We start from the raw sequence: 21,396 nt of genomic DNA on the forward strand, positions 1-21,396 counted from the left end.
AACCCCCAACATGACTCGACCACTGGATATGACCAGATGTTATATGTAGAACACTACAACTCCCAACATGACCTGCCTCAGGAAATGACTATAATCCAATTCTATTATACAGAGAGCACTACAACCCCCAACATGACTCGACCACTGGATATGACCAGATGTTATATGTAGAACACTACAACTCCCAACATGACCTGCCTCAGGAAATGACTATAATCCAATTCTATTATACAGAGAGCACTACAACCCCCAATATGACCTGACCCTAATACAGTTCTATTATACTCTATACTTAAACTTTATATGTAGAACACTACAACTCCCAGCATGACTATGCACTGGACATGACCACAATACAATTCTATTATACATAAGGCAGTACAACCCCCAACATGGCCAGAATGCAATTCTATTATACTCTATACACAGAACACTACAACCCCCAACATGGCCATAATACCATTCTATTATACTCTATACACAGAACACTACAACCCCCAACATGGCCAGAATACAATTCTATTATACTATATACACAGAACACTACAACCCCCAACATGGCCATAATACCATTCTATTATACTCTATACACAGGACACTACAACCCCCAACATGGCCATAATACAATTCTATTATACTCTATACACAGAACACTACAACCCCCAACATGGCCATAATACAATTCTATTATACTCTATACACAGAACACTACAACCCCCAACATGGCCAGAATACAATTCCATTATACTCTATACACAGAACACTACAACCCCCAACATGGCCATAATACAATTCTATTATACTCTATACACAGAACACTACAACCCCCAACATGGCCATAATACAATTCTATTATACTCTATACACAGAACACTACAACCCCCAACATGGCCATAATACAATTCTATTATACTCTATACACAGAACACTACAACCCCCAACATGGCCAGAATACAATTCTATTATACTCTATACACAGAACACTACAACCCCCAACATGGCCAGAATACAATTCCATTATACTCTATACACAGAACACTACAACCCCCAACATGGCCAGAATACAATTCTATTATACTCTATACACAGAACACTACAACCCCCAACATGGCCAGAATACAATTCTATTATACTCTATACACAGAACACTACAACCCCCAACATGACCAGAATACAATTCTATTATACTCTATACACAGAACACTACAACCCCCAACATGGCCATAATACAATTCTATTATACTCTATACACAGAACACTACAACCCCCAACATGGCCAGAATACAATTCTATTATACTCTATACACAGAACACTACAACCCCCAACATGGCCAGAATACAATTCTATTATACTCTATACACAGAACACTACAACCCCCAACATGACCATAATACAATTCTATTATACTCTATACACAGAACACTACAACCCCCAACATGCCCAGAATACAATTCTATTATACTCTATACACAGAACACTACAACCCCCAACATGGCCAGAATACAATTCTATTATACTCTATACACAGAACACTACAACCCCCAACATGGCCAGAATACAATTCTATTATACGCTATACACAGAACACTACAACCCCCAACATGACCATAATACAATTCTATTATACTCTATACACAGAACACTACAACCCCCAACATGGCCAGAATTCAATTCTATTATACTCTATACACAGAACACTACAACCCCCAACATGGCCAGAATACAATTCTATTATACTCTATACACAGAACACTACAACCCCCAACATGGCCAGAATGCAATTCTATTATACTCTATACACAGAACACTACAACCCCCAACATGGCCAGAATACAATTCTATTATACTCTATACACAGAACACTACAACCCCCAACATGGCCAGAATACAACCCTATAATCCCTGGAGCACTACTCCTCCCATTCTGATGACACGATCTGACCTATGACCTTTGATGATATAATTTGCCCGCATGTGAAATGTCGCCCCGGGGCCTTTTACTATTAAGTGTGGGGCTTAACCCCTTATGTGCTATTTCTTTTGATTGGACACATTTGGGGGCAGATTTACTAATTCTGTGCAATACGACTAGACAGCCGAAACATAGACCGGACAGTCTAAAGCTGCGCCAAATTATTTGGCTGTACGATGAAGTCAGTGCATCTTGCTTGACCGTATAGCTTTCAGATGAACGCTCCTTTGCATGACAGCTGCCACATGTCTCCTGATATCATCATACACATGCACGCTCTGCTCGACTGAGCATACATGTGTTCTGATTTGGGAGAAGAAGGAAAGCCGCTGCCTGATTCCTCTGGTGTGACAGGTCTCCCAGGGAACAAAAGATTGATCAGCTGAAATCCAACATGCCCAGTTAAAAGCTGTCCGGGCATGCTGGGAGTTGTAGTTTTGCAACAGCTGGAGGCACACCAGTTGGGAAACACTATATTAGACGGTCAACCAGGCTCACCGAAAATCGGAACATTCAACCAATGTTAATCCAAATGCAGTGTTTCCAAACTAGTGTGTCTCCAGCCTTTACAAAACTACAACTCCCAGCATGTCCGGACAGCCAACGGCTGGGAGTTGTAGTGTTGCAACAGCTGAAGGCACCCTGGTTGGGAAACACTGCATTAGATGGTTGGCCGGGCCTCAGGTATGGCCGACGCTTATCTATTGTGAATATGAGAAGATAAATACAAAATAACTAAAAATAAAAGTAAATATTTTAAGTAAAATATTAAGTACGGTAATAATCATCAGGAAAAAATAAATAAAATGAAAAATGCAAATAAAATAAAATGAAAAATAATAATAATCATCAGAAATAAAAAAATTTAAAACCACATAAAAAAAAAAAAAATTTAAACCACAGAAAAATGCAAATAAAATAAAATGAAAAATAATAAATCAGAAATAAAAAAATTGAAAACCACAGAAAAATGCAAATAAAATAAAATGAAAAATAATAAATCAGAAATAAAAAAATTGAAAACCACAGAAAAATGCAAATAAAATAAAATGAAAAATAAAATTATAATGACAAATAAAATGATCAAAAATAAGAAATTACAAATATATATATTTTGAATATCAATAAAAATACCCCAAAAAATTGGTTTAAATGTGAATACTTAGAGTTTAAATATGAATACATAAAAAAAGGTTTATCTAAATAAAATTTAATTTCATTCTTTATTTAAATAAAATAAATATGCTAAGTAATAAAAAAAGAAAAGTTATTACAATTCTAAATAAATTACATTTCCAGCAATAATAAATTCCTAAAAATATAATGTAAAAAATAAATTAATAAATAAAAAAATGAATTAAATAAAACCGTGAGTCAGTAAATAAGATGTAATAAACCCAATAGCACCTACAATAAGGACAATTACAAAGGGAGAAACTAAAGGAAATAAAAAATAATCAAAAATGTAAGTAAAGGGGTTTGATGGGATTGTATGTAACTTAACAAATAAAGAAATACAAATGAATTAGCCATTGTTTATATAGAAGAATAAGGAATGTGTTTATATAGCCGGCGGTGAGCCAATAGGGCGGGAGCTATTAATTCTCCATTGTTCTCTCATAAGTGGAGACAAAGTAGACGTTCATAGAGCTGTTGCAAAACTACAACTCCCAGCATGCCCGGACAGCCGTTGGCTGTCCGGGCATGCTGGGAGTTGTAGTTTTGCAACAGCTGGAGACACCCTGGTTGGGAAACACTGATCTAGAGGTCAAGGCATGTTGCCCTCTAGATCATGTTGCATGCTGTCAGTTGTAGATTTGCCACAGCTGGAGAGCCACATGAGAGAGAATAAGGGGTTAAAGAACCAGGCACACTCTCAGGGCATGCTGGGAGTTGTAGTTTTGCAAAATGTTGGGGAACACTGATCTAAAGGACAAGTCTTGCAGTGGAGAGCCAAGTGTTTTCCAAACCGTGTGTCTCAAGCTGTTGCAAAACTACAACTCCCAGCATGCCCGGACAGCCGTTGGCTGTCCGGGCATGCTGAGAGTTGTAGTTTTGCAACAGCTGGAGGCACCCTAGCAAATTATCTGTATATATTTATAAGGCTGGGGTTACACTAGGGTAGTGTTTCCCAACTAGGGTGCCTCCAGCTGTTGCAAAGTTACAACTCCCAGCATGCCCGGACAGCTGTTGGCATGCTGGGAGTTGTAGTTTTGCAACAGCTGGAGGCACCCTAGCTAATTACCTGCATATATTTATAAGGCTGGGGTCACTCTAGGGTAGTGTTTCCCAACCAGGATGCCTCCAGCTGTTGCAAACCTACAACTCCCAGCATGCTGGGAGTTGTAGTTTTGCAACAGCTGGAGAGCCACAGATAAGGGAACACTAATCTAGAGGCCAAGACAAACTGTCAAGGCATTCTGGGAGTTGTAGTTTTGTAACAGCTGGTGAGCCATGGAGTGGGAAACACTGATCTACAGGACAAGGCATAATGTCAGGACATGCTGGGAGTTGTAGTCGAACAAGTGCTAGAGAACCAGATTGGAGAACATTGATTTAGATGAGCAGGCAGATTATAGGTGCATGCTGGGAGTTGTAGTTTTGCAACAGCTGGAGAGTCACAGGTTGGCTAACACTGATCTAGATGACCAGACATGCTGGGAGTTGTGGTAGAGCCATAACTGGAAAAACACAGGGTTAGAAAATCAGTCATGCTGGGAGTTGTAGTTTTTTGTAAAAGCCTGAGAACCATACGTGGAAAAACACAGGGTTAGAAAACCAGGCATGCTGTCTGGGCATGCTGGGAGTTGTAGTTTTGCTATAGCTGGAGGCCCCCTGGTTGGGAAACACTGCCTTGCGCAGTCAAGTCTGCTGCACCTGCATAGTGGACTATAGTCTGAGGGTAGTGATTCCGTATACGGCAGTGTTTTCCAACCAGGGTGCCTCCAGCTGTGGCAAAACTACAACTCCTGGCATGCTCGGACAGCCTTTGGCTGTCTGGGCATGCCAGGAGTTGTAGTTTTGCAACAGCTGGAGGCACCCAGGTTGGGAAACACTGTCGTATACAGTCAGACAGGACCTTCTCTCTCGCTCTCTCTTTCTTTCTCTCTTGAGACTTCAAGGTGCAAAATACTTGACAAAGCTCAATAACTCCCAGCATGCCTGAAAAGTCTAAGTCAGTGTTCCCCAACCTGTTGCTCTCCAGCTGTTACAAAACTACAACTCCCAGCATGCCCTGAAAGTTTGTCTTCTCCTCTAGATCAGTGTTCCCCAACCTGTTGCTCTCCAGCTGTTACAAAACTACAACTCCCAGCATGCCCTGAAAGTTTGTCTTCTCCTCTAGATCAGTGTTCCCCAACCTGTTGCTCTCCAGCTGTTACAAAACTACAACTCCCAGCATGCCCTGAAAGTTTGTCTTCTCCTCTAGATCAGTGTTCCCCAACCTGTGGCTCTCCAGCTGTTGCAAAACTACAACTCCCAGCATGCCCTAAGGTCTACCTGGTCATCTAAAGCAGTGTTTCCCAACCTGGTGCTCACCAGCTGTTACAAAGCTACAACTCCCAGCATGCCCTGACAGTTTGCCTTGTCCTCCAGATCAGTGTTCCCCAACCTGTTACTCTCCAGCTGTTGCAAAACTACAACTCCCAGCATGCCTGCAAAGTCTGCCTGGTCATCTAAATCAGTGTTCTCCAACCTGTGGTTCTCCAGTTCTTGTTCAACTACAACTCCCAGCATGCCCTAAGGTCTACCTGGTCATCTAAAGCAGTGTTTCCCAACCTGGTGCTCACCAGCTGTTACAAAGCTACAACTCCCAGCATGCCCTGACAGTTTGCCTTGTCCTCCAGATCAGTGTTCCCCAACCTGTAACTCTCCAGCTGTTGCAAAACTACAACTCCCAGCATGACCGGACAGCCAACGGCTGTCCGGGCATGCTGGGAGTTGTAGTTTTGCAACAGCTGGAGGCACCCTGGTTGGGAAACACTGCCGTATACAGGCACACTTACCGGTCATCGCCATCCAGAAGGACCCCCTCTCTCTCTCTCTCTCTCTCTCTCGACTTCAAGGTGCAAAATACTATACTAGGCTCCTCATACCGCTATGGCCAGGTATGAGGAAGTGTAGTCGCTGACTACTTCATTTTAAAATAATTGCTTTGTGTACAGTCCGTTCCCTGGTCACCCAGATCCCTAGCTGGTTCCCTATATTAGGTCACCTGACACCCTGCCAGCAATGATAATAGAGCGCTACTTACAGGTGAGCGTCGTACAGGTGAGCGTCGTACAGGTCCCTCTCGCTGGCTGATCCGGAATGGCATCTATTTGTATGCACAGAGCAGCTGTAATATGATCTGCCAGGAATTCCCCGCGGTCGAGCACCTTGTCGGGTTTAGGGGAATTTTTTTTTTGTATTTTTTTTTGTTTTTGTTGCTTCAGCCCCCCCCCCCTCTCCCAGTAAGGAGGGAAAACACCAATTGGCGAGTTTTGTTTTCAGAGATTAATGTAATGTTCAAGGGGAGGGGGTTGGATCGGCGCCACTTCCTGGTGATCGAATTCGCAGATTTGTCTCTCGTGTTTCAGAAAATACAGTTTTAAATGAGACGCGACCAAGAGCGCGAACGAGGCCAAAACAGCATCGTACCGTCCTGGCCCGAAAGCTTCCAGAACGTGACAAATTTGGGTTTTCACAAATTCATGCCGCCTCAGTGTTAGAGGGGTACTCCGGTGAAAAACTTAAAGATGTCAGCAGAGAGCACTGTGCTCGTGATGTCAGCAGAGAGCACTGTGCTCGTGATGTAAGCAGAGAGCTCTGTGTTTCAGAAAGAAAAGAATTTCCTCTGTAGTATTCAGCAGCTAATAAGTACAGGAAGGATTAAGATTTTTTTAATAGAAGTCATTTACAAATCTGTTTCACTTTCTGGCACCAGTTGATTTAAAAAAAAAAAAAAAAAAAAAGGTTTTCACCGGAGTACCCCTTTAAAATCAACTGGTGCCAGAAAGTTAAACAGATTTGTAAATTACTTCTATTTAAAAATTTTAACCCTTCCAGTACTTAGCTGCTGCTGTGTGCTCCAGAGGAAGTGCTTTTCTTTTTTAATTTCTTTTCAGTCTGACCACAGTGCTCTCTGCTGACACCTCTGTTCATGTCAGGAATTGTTCAGAGCAGGAGAGGTTTGCTATGGGGATTTGCTCCTGCTCTGGACAGTTCCTAAAATGGACAGCAGAGAGCACTGTGGTCAGACAGAAAAGAAAGAAAAAAATAAAAAAAACTTCCTCTGGAAAGATCTCCAGAAAGAAAATAACTTCCTGTGCAGCATACAGCAGCTGATAAGCACTGGAAGGATTAAGATTTTTATATAGAAATAATTTACAAATCTGTTTAACTTTCTGGTACCAGTTGATTTAAAAAAAAAAAAAAAGAAATATTGTTTTCCACCGGTGTACCCCTTTAAATAAAGTTACTGAAGAATTAGATAATTTCATACGTTGTTAACCCATCGCGGACACAGACATTTTCATTTTTGCGTTGTTTGGTTTTTTCCTCCTCGCCTTTTAAGAGACATAACTCTTTTATTTTTCCATCCACAGACATATGTGAGGCTTGTTGTTTTTGTACTTGATAAGGACACTCTGCAATTAACCATAAAATGTACGGCACAATGAAAAAGATATTATTTGTAGGGGGGGGGGGGAATTAAAAAAATACCCCTTCATTTTGCAACATTTGGGGGGGGCTTTGTTTTTACACAGTGAACTTTACATTAAAACTGACAGGTTCTCTTTATTCTGCGGGTCAAAACGAATATAACAATACCCACGTTTACATGCTTGTTTCTTGTCTCTGTACTACTTTTAAAGGGGTACTCCACTGCCCAGCATTTGGAACATTTTGTTCCGAATGCTGGGCCCTGGCTGCAGGGGTCACGATGCCACAGCCACGCCCATTGTGCCATCACACCACACCCCCTCAATGCAAGTCTATGGGAGTGGGCGTGGCGGCTGCCACAGCCCCCTCCCATAGACTTGCATTGACGGAGAATGGCGTGACATCAAGGAAGGGCATGGCCGTGACGTCACAAAATGTTCCGAACGCTGGGGCAGTGGAGTACCCCATTAAAAAAACTTTTTGAACAAAATCAAAATCCCCTATCACTTCCTTATTTTTCCATATAGGGGGCCAGTTTTTATGCTGGGATCTATAGTTTTTTTTATCAGTACCACTTTTTCATAGAATGTTTTTAATAAAAGGTGATCAAAAGACACGTATAAGAGTTAACTGGCTCCATTGATCTGCTGCAGTACTACACACAACCTGTGGACAGAAGTGGTGCTGTTTTAGCAATAAAGAAGCTGCATTTTTTTCTAATCCTTCACAACCTCTTAAATCTTTCATTTAAATCAGTGTCCCCAATCTGTGGTTCTGGGGTACCATCATGCCCTGACAGGATTTAGCAGCCAGGGCATGACTACTGCTGCTTCTGGCATCAAAAACCTTGAGGACCTGTGTGCACCCTGACCTGACCTACAGGACCTGTGTGCACCCTGACCTGACCTACAGGACCTGTGTGCACCCTGACCTGACCTACAGGACCTGTGTGCACCCTGACCTTACCTACAGGACCTGTGAGCACCCTGACCTGACCTACAGGACCTGTGTGCACCCTGACCTGACGTACAGGACCTGTGTGCACCCTGACCGGACCTACAGGACCTGTGTGCACCCTGACCTTACCTACAGGACCTGTGAGCACCCTGACCTGACCTACAGGACCTGTGTGCACCCTGACTGGGCCTACAGGACCTGTGTGCACCCTGACCGGGCCTACAGGACCTGTGTGCACCCTGACCGGGCCTACAGGACCTGTGTGCACCCTGACCGGGCCTACAGGACCTGTGTGCACCCTGACCTGGCCTACAGGACCTGTGTGCACCCTGGCCTGGCCTACAGGACCTGTGTGCACCCTGACCTGACCTACAGGACCTGTGTGCACCCTGACCTGACCTACAGGACCTGTGTGCACCCTGACCTTGCCTACAGGACCTGTGTGCACCCTGACCTTACCTACAGGACCTGTGTGCACCGTGATGGGACCTACAGGACCTGTGTGCACCCTGACCTTACCTACAGGACCTGTGTGCACCCTGACCTTACCTACAGGACCTGTGTGCACCCTGACCTGACCTACAGGACCTGTGTGCACCATGACCTTACCTACAGGACCTGTGTGCAGCCTGACCTTACCTACAGGACCTGTGTGCACCCTGACCTGGCCTACAGGACCTGTGTGCACCCTGACAGGACCTACAGGACCTGTGTGCACCCTGACGGGACCTACAGGACCTGTGTGCACCCTGACCTTACCTACAGGACCTGTGTGCACCCTGACCTTACCTACAAGACCTGTGTGCACCCTGACCTTACCAACAGGACCTGTGTGCACCCTGACCTGACCTACAGGACCTGTGTGCACCCTGACCGGACCTACAGGACCTGTGTGCACCCTGACCTTACCTACAGGACCTGTGAGCACCCTGACCTGACCTACAGGACCTGTGTGCACCCTGACCGGGCCTACAGGACCTGTGTGCACCCTGACCGGGCCTACAGGACCTGTGTGCACCCTGACCGGGCCTACAGGACCTGTGTGCACCCTGACCGGGCCTACAGGACCTGTGTGCACCCTGACCTGGCCTACAGGACCTGTGTGCACCCTGGCCTGGCCTACAGGACCTGTGTGCACCCTGACCTGACCTACAGGACCTGTGTGCACCCTGACCTGACCTACAGGACCTGTGTGCACCCTGACCTTGCCTACAGGACCTGTGTGCACCCTGACCTTACCTACAGGACCTGTGTGCACCGTGATGGGACCTACAGGACCTGTGTGCACCCTGACCTTACCTACAGGACCTGTGTGCACCCTGACCTTACCTACAGGACCTGTGTGCACCCTGACCTGACCTACAGGACCTGTGTGCACCATGACCTTACCTACAGGACCTGTGTGCAGCCTGACCTTACCTACAGGACCTGTGTGCACCCTGACCTGGCCTACAGGACCTGTGTGCACCCTGACAGGACCTACAGGACCTGTGTGCACCCTGACGGGACCTACAGGACCTGTGTGCACCCTGACCTTACCTACAGGACCTGTGTGCACCCTGACCTTACCTACAAGACCTGTGTGCACCCTGACCTTACCAACAGGACCTGTGTGCACCCTGACCTGACCTACAGGACCTGTGTGCACCCTGACCGGACCTACAGGACCTGTGTGCACCCTGACCTTACCTACAGGACCTGTGAGCACCCTGACCTGACCTACAGGACCTGTGTGCACCCTGACCGGGCCTACAGGACCTGTGTGCACCCTGACCGGGCCTACAGGACCTGTGTGCACCCTGACCGGGCCTACAGGACCTGTGTGCACCCTGACCGGGCCTACAGGACCTGTGTGCACCCTGACCTGGCCTACAGGACCTGTGTGCACCCTGACCTGGCCTACAGGACCTGTGTGCACCCTGACCTGACCTACAGGACCTGTGTGCACCCTGACCTGACCTACAGGACCTGTGTGCACCCTGACCTTGCCTACAGGACCTGTGTGCACCCTGACCTTACCTACAGGACCTGTGTGCACCGTGATGGGACCTACAGGACCTGTGTGCACCCTGACCTTACCTACAGGACCTGTGTGCACCCTGACCTTACCTACAGGACCTGTGTGCACCCTGACCTGACCTACAGGACCTGTGTGCACCATGACCTTACCTACAGGACCTGTGTGCAGCCTGACCTTACCTACAGGACCTGTGTGCACCCTGACCTGGCCTACAGGACCTGTGTGCACCCTGACAGGACCTACAGGACCTGTGTGCACCCTGACGGGACCTACAGGACCTGTGTGCACCCTGACCTTACCTACAAGACCTGTGTGCACCCTGACCTTACCAACAGGACCTGTGTGCACCCTGACCTTACCTACAGGACCTGTGTGCACCCTGACCGGACCTACAGGACCTGTGTGCACCCTGACCTTACCTACAGGACCTGTGAGCACCCTGACTCTGAATGTCCTAGTGAGCTCTGATGGGGCCAAAATACAACTAAAACTAAAATTCAATTTGCTGCCAAAATGAAAGGGGAACTCCGGTGAAAAACTTTTTTTTTAATCAACTGGTGCCAGAACGTTAACCATATTTGTAAATTACTTCTATATAATATATAAAAATCTTAATCCTTCCAGCACTTATCAGCTGCTGTATGCTCCACAGGAAGTTGTGTAGTTCTTTTCCTTTTAAATTTCTTTTCTGTCTGACCAGTAAAGAGCAGGATAGGCTTGCTATGGGGGTTTGTCCCTGCTCTTGACAGTTCCTGAGACAGACAGAGGTGTCAGTAGAGAGCACTGTGGTCAGACAGAAAAGAAATTTAAAAAGAAAATAACTTTCTGTGGAGCATAAAGCAGCTGATAAGTACTGGAAAGATTAACATTTTTAAAATCGAAGCAATTTACAAATCTGTTTAAAGGGGTACTACACCCCTAGACATCTTATCCCCTATCCAAAGGACGTGTCAGTCAGAACACCAGAAGTCAGCAAGGAAAAGTGGGGTTCACCTGACCCTGGTAAGCTACTGCCTGGGAGAAAGGGGGTGCTGGGGGGGGGGGGGGGCTCGGGGGTCTGCTGAGCTAAAAGATGATCAGGGGTGCTAAGATGATCAGCTGGGCCGGGGGGGTGCTGGAGGATGGAGCTGCTGATTGATGATGGGGACGCTACTGCTGTGGGGGGGGGGGGGTGTCCAGTAGCACCCTCATCATCCTTTGGCAGGAACATCCTCCTGACAGTAGCACACCCATCATCCAGGAGAGGATGGTGCTGCCAATGGATGATAGGGGTGGTACTGCCAGGGGGGGGCCAGTAGCCCCCTCATTATCCACCAGCAACACCCCCCCCCCAGCAGTAGCACCCCCATCAGCAGATCCTGCTGGTGGATGATGGGGGTGCTACTGCCAGGAGGATGACCCTGCCGATGGGGGGGAAGTAGAACCCTCACCATCCACCAGCAACCCCCCCCCCCCCAGCAGTAGCACCCCCATCATCCACCAGCAACACCACCAATCCCCCCCCCCCTTCCATGGTAATAGCATCAGTTAACGGATGATGAGGGGTGCTACTGCTGGGGGGGGGGGGTTGCTGTTGGATGATGGTGGTGCTACTGCCAGGAGGGTGGTGTTGTTGGTGGATGATGGGGATGCTACTGCTGGGGGGGGGGGGTGTTACTGGTGGATGATCGTGCTGATGGATCGATGGAAGATGGGGGTGGTACTGCCAGGGGGGCCAGTTGGACCCTAATCATCCACCAGCAACACCCTCATCATCCACCAGCAACATCATCCATCAGAGAGTGCAGTGTATGGTAGTATTGTATTTAGAGGGTATGGTGTGTGGCAGGTTTATATTCAGAGAGTGCAGTGTGTGTTTGTATTATATTCAGAATGTACAGTGTGTGGTAGTATACTCTTAGGGTATGTTCACACTACAGTGGAGATTCAGCCTGGCAGCCGGCGGTGGCGGTAGGACCGCGCGGCACTGAGCCGTCACCATTGACTGCTATGCAGTGCTCGCGGACTTCCGCGCAAAGAATGAACATGTTCATTTTCTGTGCGGAACAATTTCAGCGGCGGAATTGTCCGCCGCTGAAATTCCGCAGTGTGAACGTGTCTCGCGGAGTTCATTCTCACTAATGTTAAGTTCACACCGCGGAATTCCGTGGGGAATTCCGTAGTGTGAACATACCCAGAGGGTACAGTGTGTCATAGTATTATATTCAGTGGGTACAGTGTGTGGTAGTATTATATTCAGTGGGTACAGTGTGTGGTAGTATTATATTCAGTGGGTACAGTGTGTGGTAGTATTATATTCAGAGGGTACAGTGTGTGGCAGTATTATATTCAGTGGGTGCAGTGTGTGGTAGTATTATATTGTTACGCCGAGCGCTCCGGGTCCCCGCTCCTCCCCGGAGCGCTCGCTTCTCTCTCGCTACCACAGCGCTCCGGGCAGCTCCACTGACCCGATGCGCTGCGATACCGTCTCCAGCCGGGATGCGATTCGCGATGCGGGTAGCGCCCGCTCGCGATGCGCATCCCGGCTCCCGTACCTGACTCGCTCCCCGTCTGTCCTGTCCCGGCGCGCGCGGCCCCGCTCCCTAGGGCGCGCGCGCGCCGGGTCTCTGCGATTTAAAGGGCCACTGCGCCGCTGATTGGCGCAGTGGTTCCAATTAGTGTGTTCACCTGTGCACTCCCTATTTATACCTCACTTCCCCTTCACTCCCTCGCCGGATCTTGTTGCCATTGTGCCAGTGAAAGCGTTTCCTTGTGTGTTCCTAGCCTGTGTTCCAGACCTCCTGCCGTTGCCCCCGACTACGATCCTTGCTGCCTGCCCCGACCTTCTGCTACGTCCGACCTTGCTTCTGTCTACTCCCTTGTACCGCGCCTATCTTCAGCAGTCAGAGAGGTTGAGCCGTTGCTAGTGGATACGACCTGGTCACTACCGCCGCAGCAAGACCATCCCGCTTTGCGGCGGGCTCTGGTGAAAACCAGTAGTGACTTAGAACCGATCCACTAGCACGGTCCACGCCAATCCCTCTCTGGCACAGAGGATCCACTACCTGCCAGCCGGCATCGTGACAGTAGATCCGGCCATGGATCCCGCTGAAGTTCCTCTGCCAGTTGTTGCCGACCTCACCACGGTGGTCGCCCAGCAGTCACAACAGATAGCGCAACAAGGCCAACAGCTGTCTCAACTGACCGTGATGCTACAGCAGCTACTACCACAGCTTCAGCAATCATCTCCTCCGCCAGCTCCTGCACCTCCTCCGCAGCGAGTGGCCGCTTCTGGTCTACGACTATCCTTGCCGGATAAATTTGATGGGGACTCTAAATTCTGCCGTGGCTTTCTTTCCCAATGTTCCCTGCACTTGGAGATGATGTCGGACCAGTTTCCTACTGAAAGGTCTAAGGTGGCTTTCGTAGTCAGCCTTCTGTCTGGAAAAGCTCTGTCATGGGCCACACCGCTCTGGGACCGCAATGACCCCGTCACTGCCTCTATACACTCCTTCTTCTCGGAAATTCGAAGTGTCTTTGAGGAACCTGCCCGAGCCTCTTCTGCTGAGACTGCCCTGTTGAACCTGGTCCAGGGTAATTCTTCCGTTGGCGAGTACGCCGTACAATTCCGTACTCTTGCTTCAGAATTATCCTGGAATAATGAGGCCCTCTGCGCGACCTTTAAAAAAGGCCTATCCAGCAACATTAAAGATGTTCTGGCCGCACGAGAAATCCCTGCTAACCTACATGAACTCATCCATCTTGCCACTCGCATTGACATGCGTTTTTCCGAAAGGCGTCAGGAGCTCCGCCAGGATATGGACTTTGTTCACACAAGGCGTTTTTTCTCCCCGGCTCCTCTCTCCTCTGGTCCCCTGCAATCCGTTCCTGTGCCTCCCGCCGTGGAGGCTATGCAGGTCGACCGGTCTCGCCTGACACCTCAAGAGAGGACACGACGCCGCATGGAGAATCTCTGCCTGTACTGTGCCAGTACCGAACACTTCCTGAAGGATTGTCCTATCCGTCCTCCCCGCCTGGAAAGACGTACGCTGACTCCGCACAAAGGGGAGACAGTCCTTGATGTCTACTCTGCTTCTCCACGTCTTACTGTGCCTGTGCGGATATCTGCCTCTGCCTTCTCCTTCTCTACTATGGCCTTCTTGGATTCCGGATCTGCAGGAAATTTTATTTTGGCCTCTCTCGTCAACAGGTTCAACATCCCAGTGACCAGTCTCGCCAGACCCCTCTACATCAATTGTGTAAACAATGAAAGATTGGACTGTACCATACGTTTCCGTACGGAGCCCCTTCTAATGTGCATCGGACCTCATCACGAGAAGATTGAATTTTTGGTCCTCCCCAATTGCACTTCCGAAATCCTCCTTGGACTACCCTGGCTTCAACTCCATTCCCCAACCCTGGATTGGTCCACTGGGGAGATCAAGAGTTGGGGGCCCTCTTGTTCCAAGGACTGCCTAAAACCGGTTCCCAGTACCCCTTGCCGTGACTCTGTGGGTCCCCCTGTAACCGGTCTCCCTAAGGCCTATATGGACTTTGCGGATGTTTTTTGCAAAAAACAAGCTGAGACTCTACCTCCTCACAGGCCTTATGATTGTCCTATTGACCTCCTCCCGGGCACTACTCCACCCCGGGGCAGAATCTATCCTCTGTCCGCCCCAGAGACTCTTGCTATGTCGGAGTACATCCAGGAAAATTTAAAAAAAGGCTTTATCCGTAAATCCTCCTCTCCTGCCGGAGCCGGATTTTTCTTTGTGTCCAAAAAAGATGGCTCTCTACGTCCTTGCATTGACTACCGCGGTCTTAATAAAATCACGGTAAAGAACCGCTACCCCCTACCCCTCATCTCTGAACTCTTTGATCGCCTCCAAGGTGCCCACATCTTTACCAAACTGGACTTAAGAGGTGCTTATAATCTCATCCGCATCAGAGAGGGGGATGAATGGAAAACGGCATTTAACACTAGAGATGGACACTTTGAGTATCTGGTCATGCCCTTTGGCCTGTGCAACGCCCCTGCCGTCTTCCAAGACTTTGTTAATGACATTTTTCGTGATCTCTTATACTCCTGTGTTGTTGTATATCTGGACGATATCCTGATTTTTTCTGCCAATCTAGAAGAACACCGCCAGCATGTCCGTATGGTTCTTCAGAGACTTCGTGACAATCAACTTTATGCCAAGATAGAGAAATGTCTGTTTGAATGCCAATCTCTTCCTTTCCTAGGATACTTGGTCTCTGGCCAGGGACTACAAATGGATCCAGACAAACTCTCTGCCGTCTTAGATTGGCCACGCCCCTCCGGACTCCGTGCTATCCAACGTTTTTTGGGGTTCGCCAATTATTACAGGCAATTTATTCCACATTTTTCTACCGTTGTGGCCCCTATCGTGGCTTTAACCAAAAAAAATGCCAATCCCAAGTCTTGGCCTCCTCAAGCGGAAGACGCCTTTAAACGGCTCAAGTCTGCCTTTTCTTCGGCTCCCGTGCTCTCCAGACCTGACCCATCTAAACCCTTCCTATTGGAGGTTGATGCCTCCTCTGTAGGAGCTGGAGCGGTCCTTCTACAAAAAAATTCTTCCGGGCATGCTGTTACTTGTGGTTTTTTTTCTAGGACCTTCTCTCCGGCGGAGAGGAACTACTCCATCGGGGATCGAGAGCTTCTAGCCATTAAATTAGCACTTGAGGAATGGAGGCATCTGCTGGAGGGATCAAGATTTCCAGTTATTATTTACACCGATCACAAGAACCTCTCCTATCTCCAGTCTGCCCAACGGCTGAATCCTCGCCAGGCCAGGTGGTCTCTGTTCTTTGCCCGATTTAATTTTGAAATTCACTTTCGGCCTGCCGATAAGAACATTAGGGCCGATGCTCTCTCTCGTTCCTCGGATGCCTCGGAAGTTGAACTCTCTCCGCAACACATCATTCCTCCTGACTGCCTGATTTCCACTTCTCCAGCCTCCATCAGGCAAACTCCTCCAGGAAAGACCTTCGTCTCTCCACGCCAACGCCTCGGAATCCTCAAATGGGGTCACTCCTCCCATCTCGCAGGTCATGCAGGCATCAAGAAATCTGTGCAACTCATCTCTCGCTTCTATTGGTGGCCGACTCTGGAGACGGATGTCGTGGACTTTGTGCGAGCCTGCACTGTCTGTGCCCGGGATAAGACTCCTCGCCAGAAGCCCGCTGGTTTTCTTCATCCTCTGCCTGTCCCCGAACAGCCTTGGTCTCTGATTGGTATGGATTTTATTACAGACCTACCCCCATCCCGTGGCAACACTGTTGTTTGGGTGGTCGTTGATCGATTCTCCAAGATGGCACATTTCATCCCTCTTCCTGGTCTTCCTTCAGCGCCTCAGTTGGCTAAACAATTTTTTGTACACATTTTTCGTCTTCACGGGTTGCCCACACACATAGTCTCGGATAGAGGCGTCCAATTCGTGTCAAAATTCTGGAGGGCTCTCTGTAAACAACTCAAGATTAAATTAAACTTTTCTTCTGCATATCATCCTCAATCCAATGGACAAGTAGAAAGAATTAACCAGGTCTTGGGTGATTATTTACGACATTTTGTTTCCTCCCGCCAGGATGATTGGGCAGATCTTCTACCATGGGCCGAATTCTCGTATAACTTTAGAGTCTCTGAATCTTCCTCCAAATCCCCATTTTTCGTGGTGTACGGCCGTCACCCTCTTCCCCCCCTCCCTACTCCCTTGCCCTCTGGTTTGCCCGCTGTAGATGAAGTGACTCGTGATCTTTCCACCATATGGAAAGAGACCCAAGATTCTCTTTTACAGGCTTCATCTCGCATGAAAAAGTTTGCCGATAAGAAAAGAAGAGCTCCCCCCATTTTTGCTCCCGGAGACAAGGTATGGCTCTCCGCTAAATATGTCCGCTTTCGTGTCCCCAGTTACAAACTGGGTCCACGCTATCTTGGTCCTTTCAAAGTCTTGTGCCAAATTAATCCTGTCTCTTACAAACTTCTTCTTCCTCCTTCTCTCCGTATTCCTAATGCCTTTCATGTCTCTCTTCTTAAACCACTCATCATCAACCGTTTCTCTCCCAAGTTAGTTTCTCCCACTCCTGTCTCCGGTTCTTCTGACGTCTTCTCTGTGAAAGAGATACTGGCCTCCAAGACGGTCAGAGGAAAAAGGTTCTTTTTGGTGGATTGGGAGGGCTGTGGACCTGAAGAGAGATCCTGGGAACCTGAGGACAACATCCTAGACAAAAGTCTGCTCCTCAGGTTCTCAGGCTCTAAGAAGAGGGGGAGACCCAAGGGGGGGGGGTACTGTTACGCCGAGCGCTCCGGGTCCCCGCTCCTCCCCGGAGCGCTCGCTTCTCTCTCGCTACCACAGCGCTCCGGGCAGCTCCACTGACCCGGTGCGCTGCGATACCGTCTCCAGCCGGGATGCGATTCGCGATGCGGGTAGCGCCCGCTCGCGATGCGCATCCCGGCTCCCGTACCTGACTCGCTCCCCGTCTGTCCTGTCCCGGCGCGCGCGGCCCCGCTCCCTAGGGCGCGCGCGCGCCGGGTCTCTGCGATTTAAAGGGCCACTGCGCCGCTGATTGGCGCAGTGGTTCCAATTAGTGTGTTCACCTGTGCACTCCCTATTTATACCTCACTTCCCCTTCACTCCCTCGCCGGATCTTGTTGCCATTGTGCCAGTGAAAGCGTTTCCTTGTGTGTTCCTAGCCTGTGTTCCAGACCTCCTGCCGTTGCCCCCGACTACGATCCTTGCTGCCTGCCCCGACCTTCTGCTACGTCCGACCTTGCTTCTGTCTACTCCCTTGTACCGCGCCTATCTTCAGCAGTCAGAGAGGTTGAGCCGTTGCTAGTGGATACGACCTGGTCACTACCGCCGCAGCAAGACCATCCCGCTTTGCGGCGGGCTCTGGTGAAAACCAGTAGTGACTTAGAACCGATCCACTAGCACGGTCCACGCCAATCCCTCTCTGGCACAGAGGATCCACTACCTGCCAGCCGGCATCGTGACATATATTCAGTGAATACAGTGTGTGGTAGTATTATATTCAGTGGGTGCAGTGTGTGGCAGTATTATATTCAATGGGTACAGTGTGTGGTAGTAGTATATTCAGTGAATACAGTGTGTGGTAGTATATTCAGTGGGTACAGTGTGTGGTAGTATTATATTCAGTGGGTACAGTGTGTGGTAGTATTATATTCAGTGGGTGCAGTGTGTGGTAGTATTATATTCAGTGGGTACAGTGTGTGGTAGTATTATATTCAGTGGGTACAGTGTGTGGTAGTACTATATTCAGTGAATACAGTGTGTGGTAGTATTATATTCAGTGGGTGCAGTGTGGGGTAGTATTATATTCAGTGAATACAGTGTGTGGTAGTATATTCAGTGGGTACAGTGTGTGGTAGTATTATATTCAGTGGGTACAGTGTGTGGTAGTATTATATTCAGTGGGTGTAGTGTTTGGTAGTATTATTTTCAGTGGGTACGGTGTGTGGAATTTTTATATTCAAAGAGTACAGTGTATAGTAGTATAATATTTAGAGGATACAGTGTCTGAAGGTTTATAATAATAATTGTTTTCATATAGAGGATCAGAATCTGCTGACATAGTGAGGAGCTATCAGGGCGTCACTTTCTGCAGAGAGAAGATTTAGCTGGAACAAGTCCCGGCGGTATGTTCCATCTGAATTAGATAGAAAGACTATAGAGAAGACGTCCCCTGTAGTCACTGATATCATTGTGTATTCTCCTCTCTATAGAGAAGACGTCACCTGTAGTCACTGATATCATTCTACATTCTCCTAACTATAGAGAAGACGTCAACTGTAGTCACTGATATCATTGTGTATTCTCCTCACTATAGAGAAGACGTCACCTGTAGTCATTGATATCATTGTGTATTCTCCTCACTATAGAGAAGACGTCACCTGTAATCACTGATATCATTGTGTATTCTCCTCACTATAGAGAAGACGTCACCTGTAGTCATTGATATAATTGTGTATTCTCCTCACTATAGAGAAGACGTCACCTGTAATCACTGATATCATTGTGTATTCTCCTCACTATAGAGAAGACGTCACCTGTAGTCATTGATATCATTGTGTATTCTCCTCACTATAGAGAAGACGTCACCTGTAGTCATTGATATCATTGTGTATTCTCCTCACTATAGAGAAGACGTCACCTGTAATCACTGATATCATTGTGTATTCTCCTCACTATAGAGAAGACGTCACCTGTAGTCATTGATATCATTGTGTATTCTCCTCACTATAGAGAAGATGTCAACTGTAGTCACTGATATCATTGTGTATTCTCCTCACTATAGAGAAGACGTCACCTGTAATCACTGATATCATTGTGTATTCTCCTCACTATAGAGAAGACGTCACCTGTAGTCATTGATATCATTGTGCATTCTCCTCACTATAGAGAAGACGTCACCTGTAGTCATTGATATCATTGTGTATTCTCCTCACTATAGAGAAGACGTCACCTGTAATCACTGATATCATTGTGTATTCTCCTCACTATAGAGAAGATGTCACCTGTAATCACTGATATTATTGTGTATTCTCCTCACTATAGAGAAGACGTCACCTATAATCACTGATATCATTGTGTATTCTCCTCAATATAGAGAAGACGTCACCTGTAATCACTGATATCATTGTGTATTCTCCTCACTATAGAGAAGACGTCACCTGTTGTCACTGATATTATTGTATATTCTCCTCACTATAGAGAAGACATCACCTGTTGTCACTGATATTATTGTGTATTCTCCTCACTGTAGAGAGGACGTCACCTGTAATCACTGATATCATTGTGTTTTTTCCTCACTATGTCCCATCAGTGCTGTAATCACTTGTTCTGCAGTTATGATGAGTGAAACTACAACTCCCAGCATAACCTTACCACAGCTTAAAGGTGTACTCGGCTGGAAAACATTTCTTTTTAAATCAACTGGTGCCAGAAAGTTAAAACAGACTTGCAAATTACTTCTATTTAAAAAAATCTTAATCCTTTCAGTACTTATCAGCTGCTGTATGCTCCACATACATTTTTTTTATTTCTTTACTGTCTGACCACAGTGCTCTCTGCTGACACTTCTGTCCGTATCAGGAACTGTCCATACTAGAAGCAAATCCACATAACAAACCTCTCCTGCTCTGAAGAGTTCCTGAGACAGACAGAGGTGTCAGCAGAAAGCACTGTGGTCAGACAGAAAGGAAATTCAAAAAGAAATGAACTTCCTCTGTAGTATACAGCAGCTGATAAGTACTAGAAGGATTAAGATTTTTTTAACAAGTAATTTACAAATCTGTTTAACTTTCTGTCAGCAGCTGATTTAAAAGAAAATGTTTTCCAGTGGAGTACCCCTTTAAGTCATTCTGGGAGCTGTAGTTTTAAATGGTGAAAACTTCATTAGTGCTTTCCCATTCTGTGGCAATTGGTATATTTTATTATTATACTGGAATTTTTCACAATGCGCTACACCAGTGGCGTCTGTCACAACAGGCTAAAAACTTACTTTGGGGGGGTAGGTATGGGGTTACACCATTTTCTACCGCACCAGGTGACACCAACCCTAGCAATGCCACTGAGGCCATCCCTGCCGCTGCAGCTCACTGTTCTAAAGTGTCACCGTGGCCTTTAAAACAGTGAGCCCGGGACTGATAGGGAAAATTGCGCAAGGAGACCGTGCTGGAGGACGTCAGGGACGTTAAACGTTAGTCCGGGCCGCCGCAGGAAAGAAGAAACCACGGACGGTCAGGTGAGTGTGTCTGTAACTGCATCTGTCTGTAGTGTGTATCTT

At 47.4% G+C, this 21,396-nt stretch overlaps 2 protein-coding genes across 6 annotated transcripts in view; one reads left to right on the forward strand and one right to left on the reverse strand.

The window, feature by feature from the left end:
- The window catches only part of PLEKHS1 (pleckstrin homology domain containing S1), a 55,938-nt gene extending 49,833 nt beyond the window's left edge, over nucleotides 1-6,105 (reverse strand). For all 5 annotated transcript variants that reach the window (XM_056528989.1, XM_056528992.1, XM_056528991.1 and 2 more), the window contains exon 1: nucleotides 5,978-6,105. In XM_056528989.1, coding sequence (XP_056384964.1) covers nucleotides 5,978-5,990 — 13 coding nt within the window. In that variant the 5' untranslated portion in view covers nucleotides 5,991-6,105. The remainder of the gene's footprint in view (nucleotides 1-5,977) is intronic.
- Nucleotides 1-21,396, forward strand: part of DCLRE1A (DNA cross-link repair 1A) — a 132,982-nt gene that overhangs the window by 66,524 nt on the left and 45,062 nt on the right. The window lies entirely within an intron of this gene.

The sequence above is a fragment of the Hyla sarda genome, chromosome 7 (assembly GCF_029499605.1).
Source record: "Hyla sarda isolate aHylSar1 chromosome 7, aHylSar1.hap1, whole genome shotgun sequence".
Lineage (NCBI taxonomy): Eukaryota > Metazoa > Chordata > Amphibia > Anura > Hylidae > Hyla > Hyla sarda.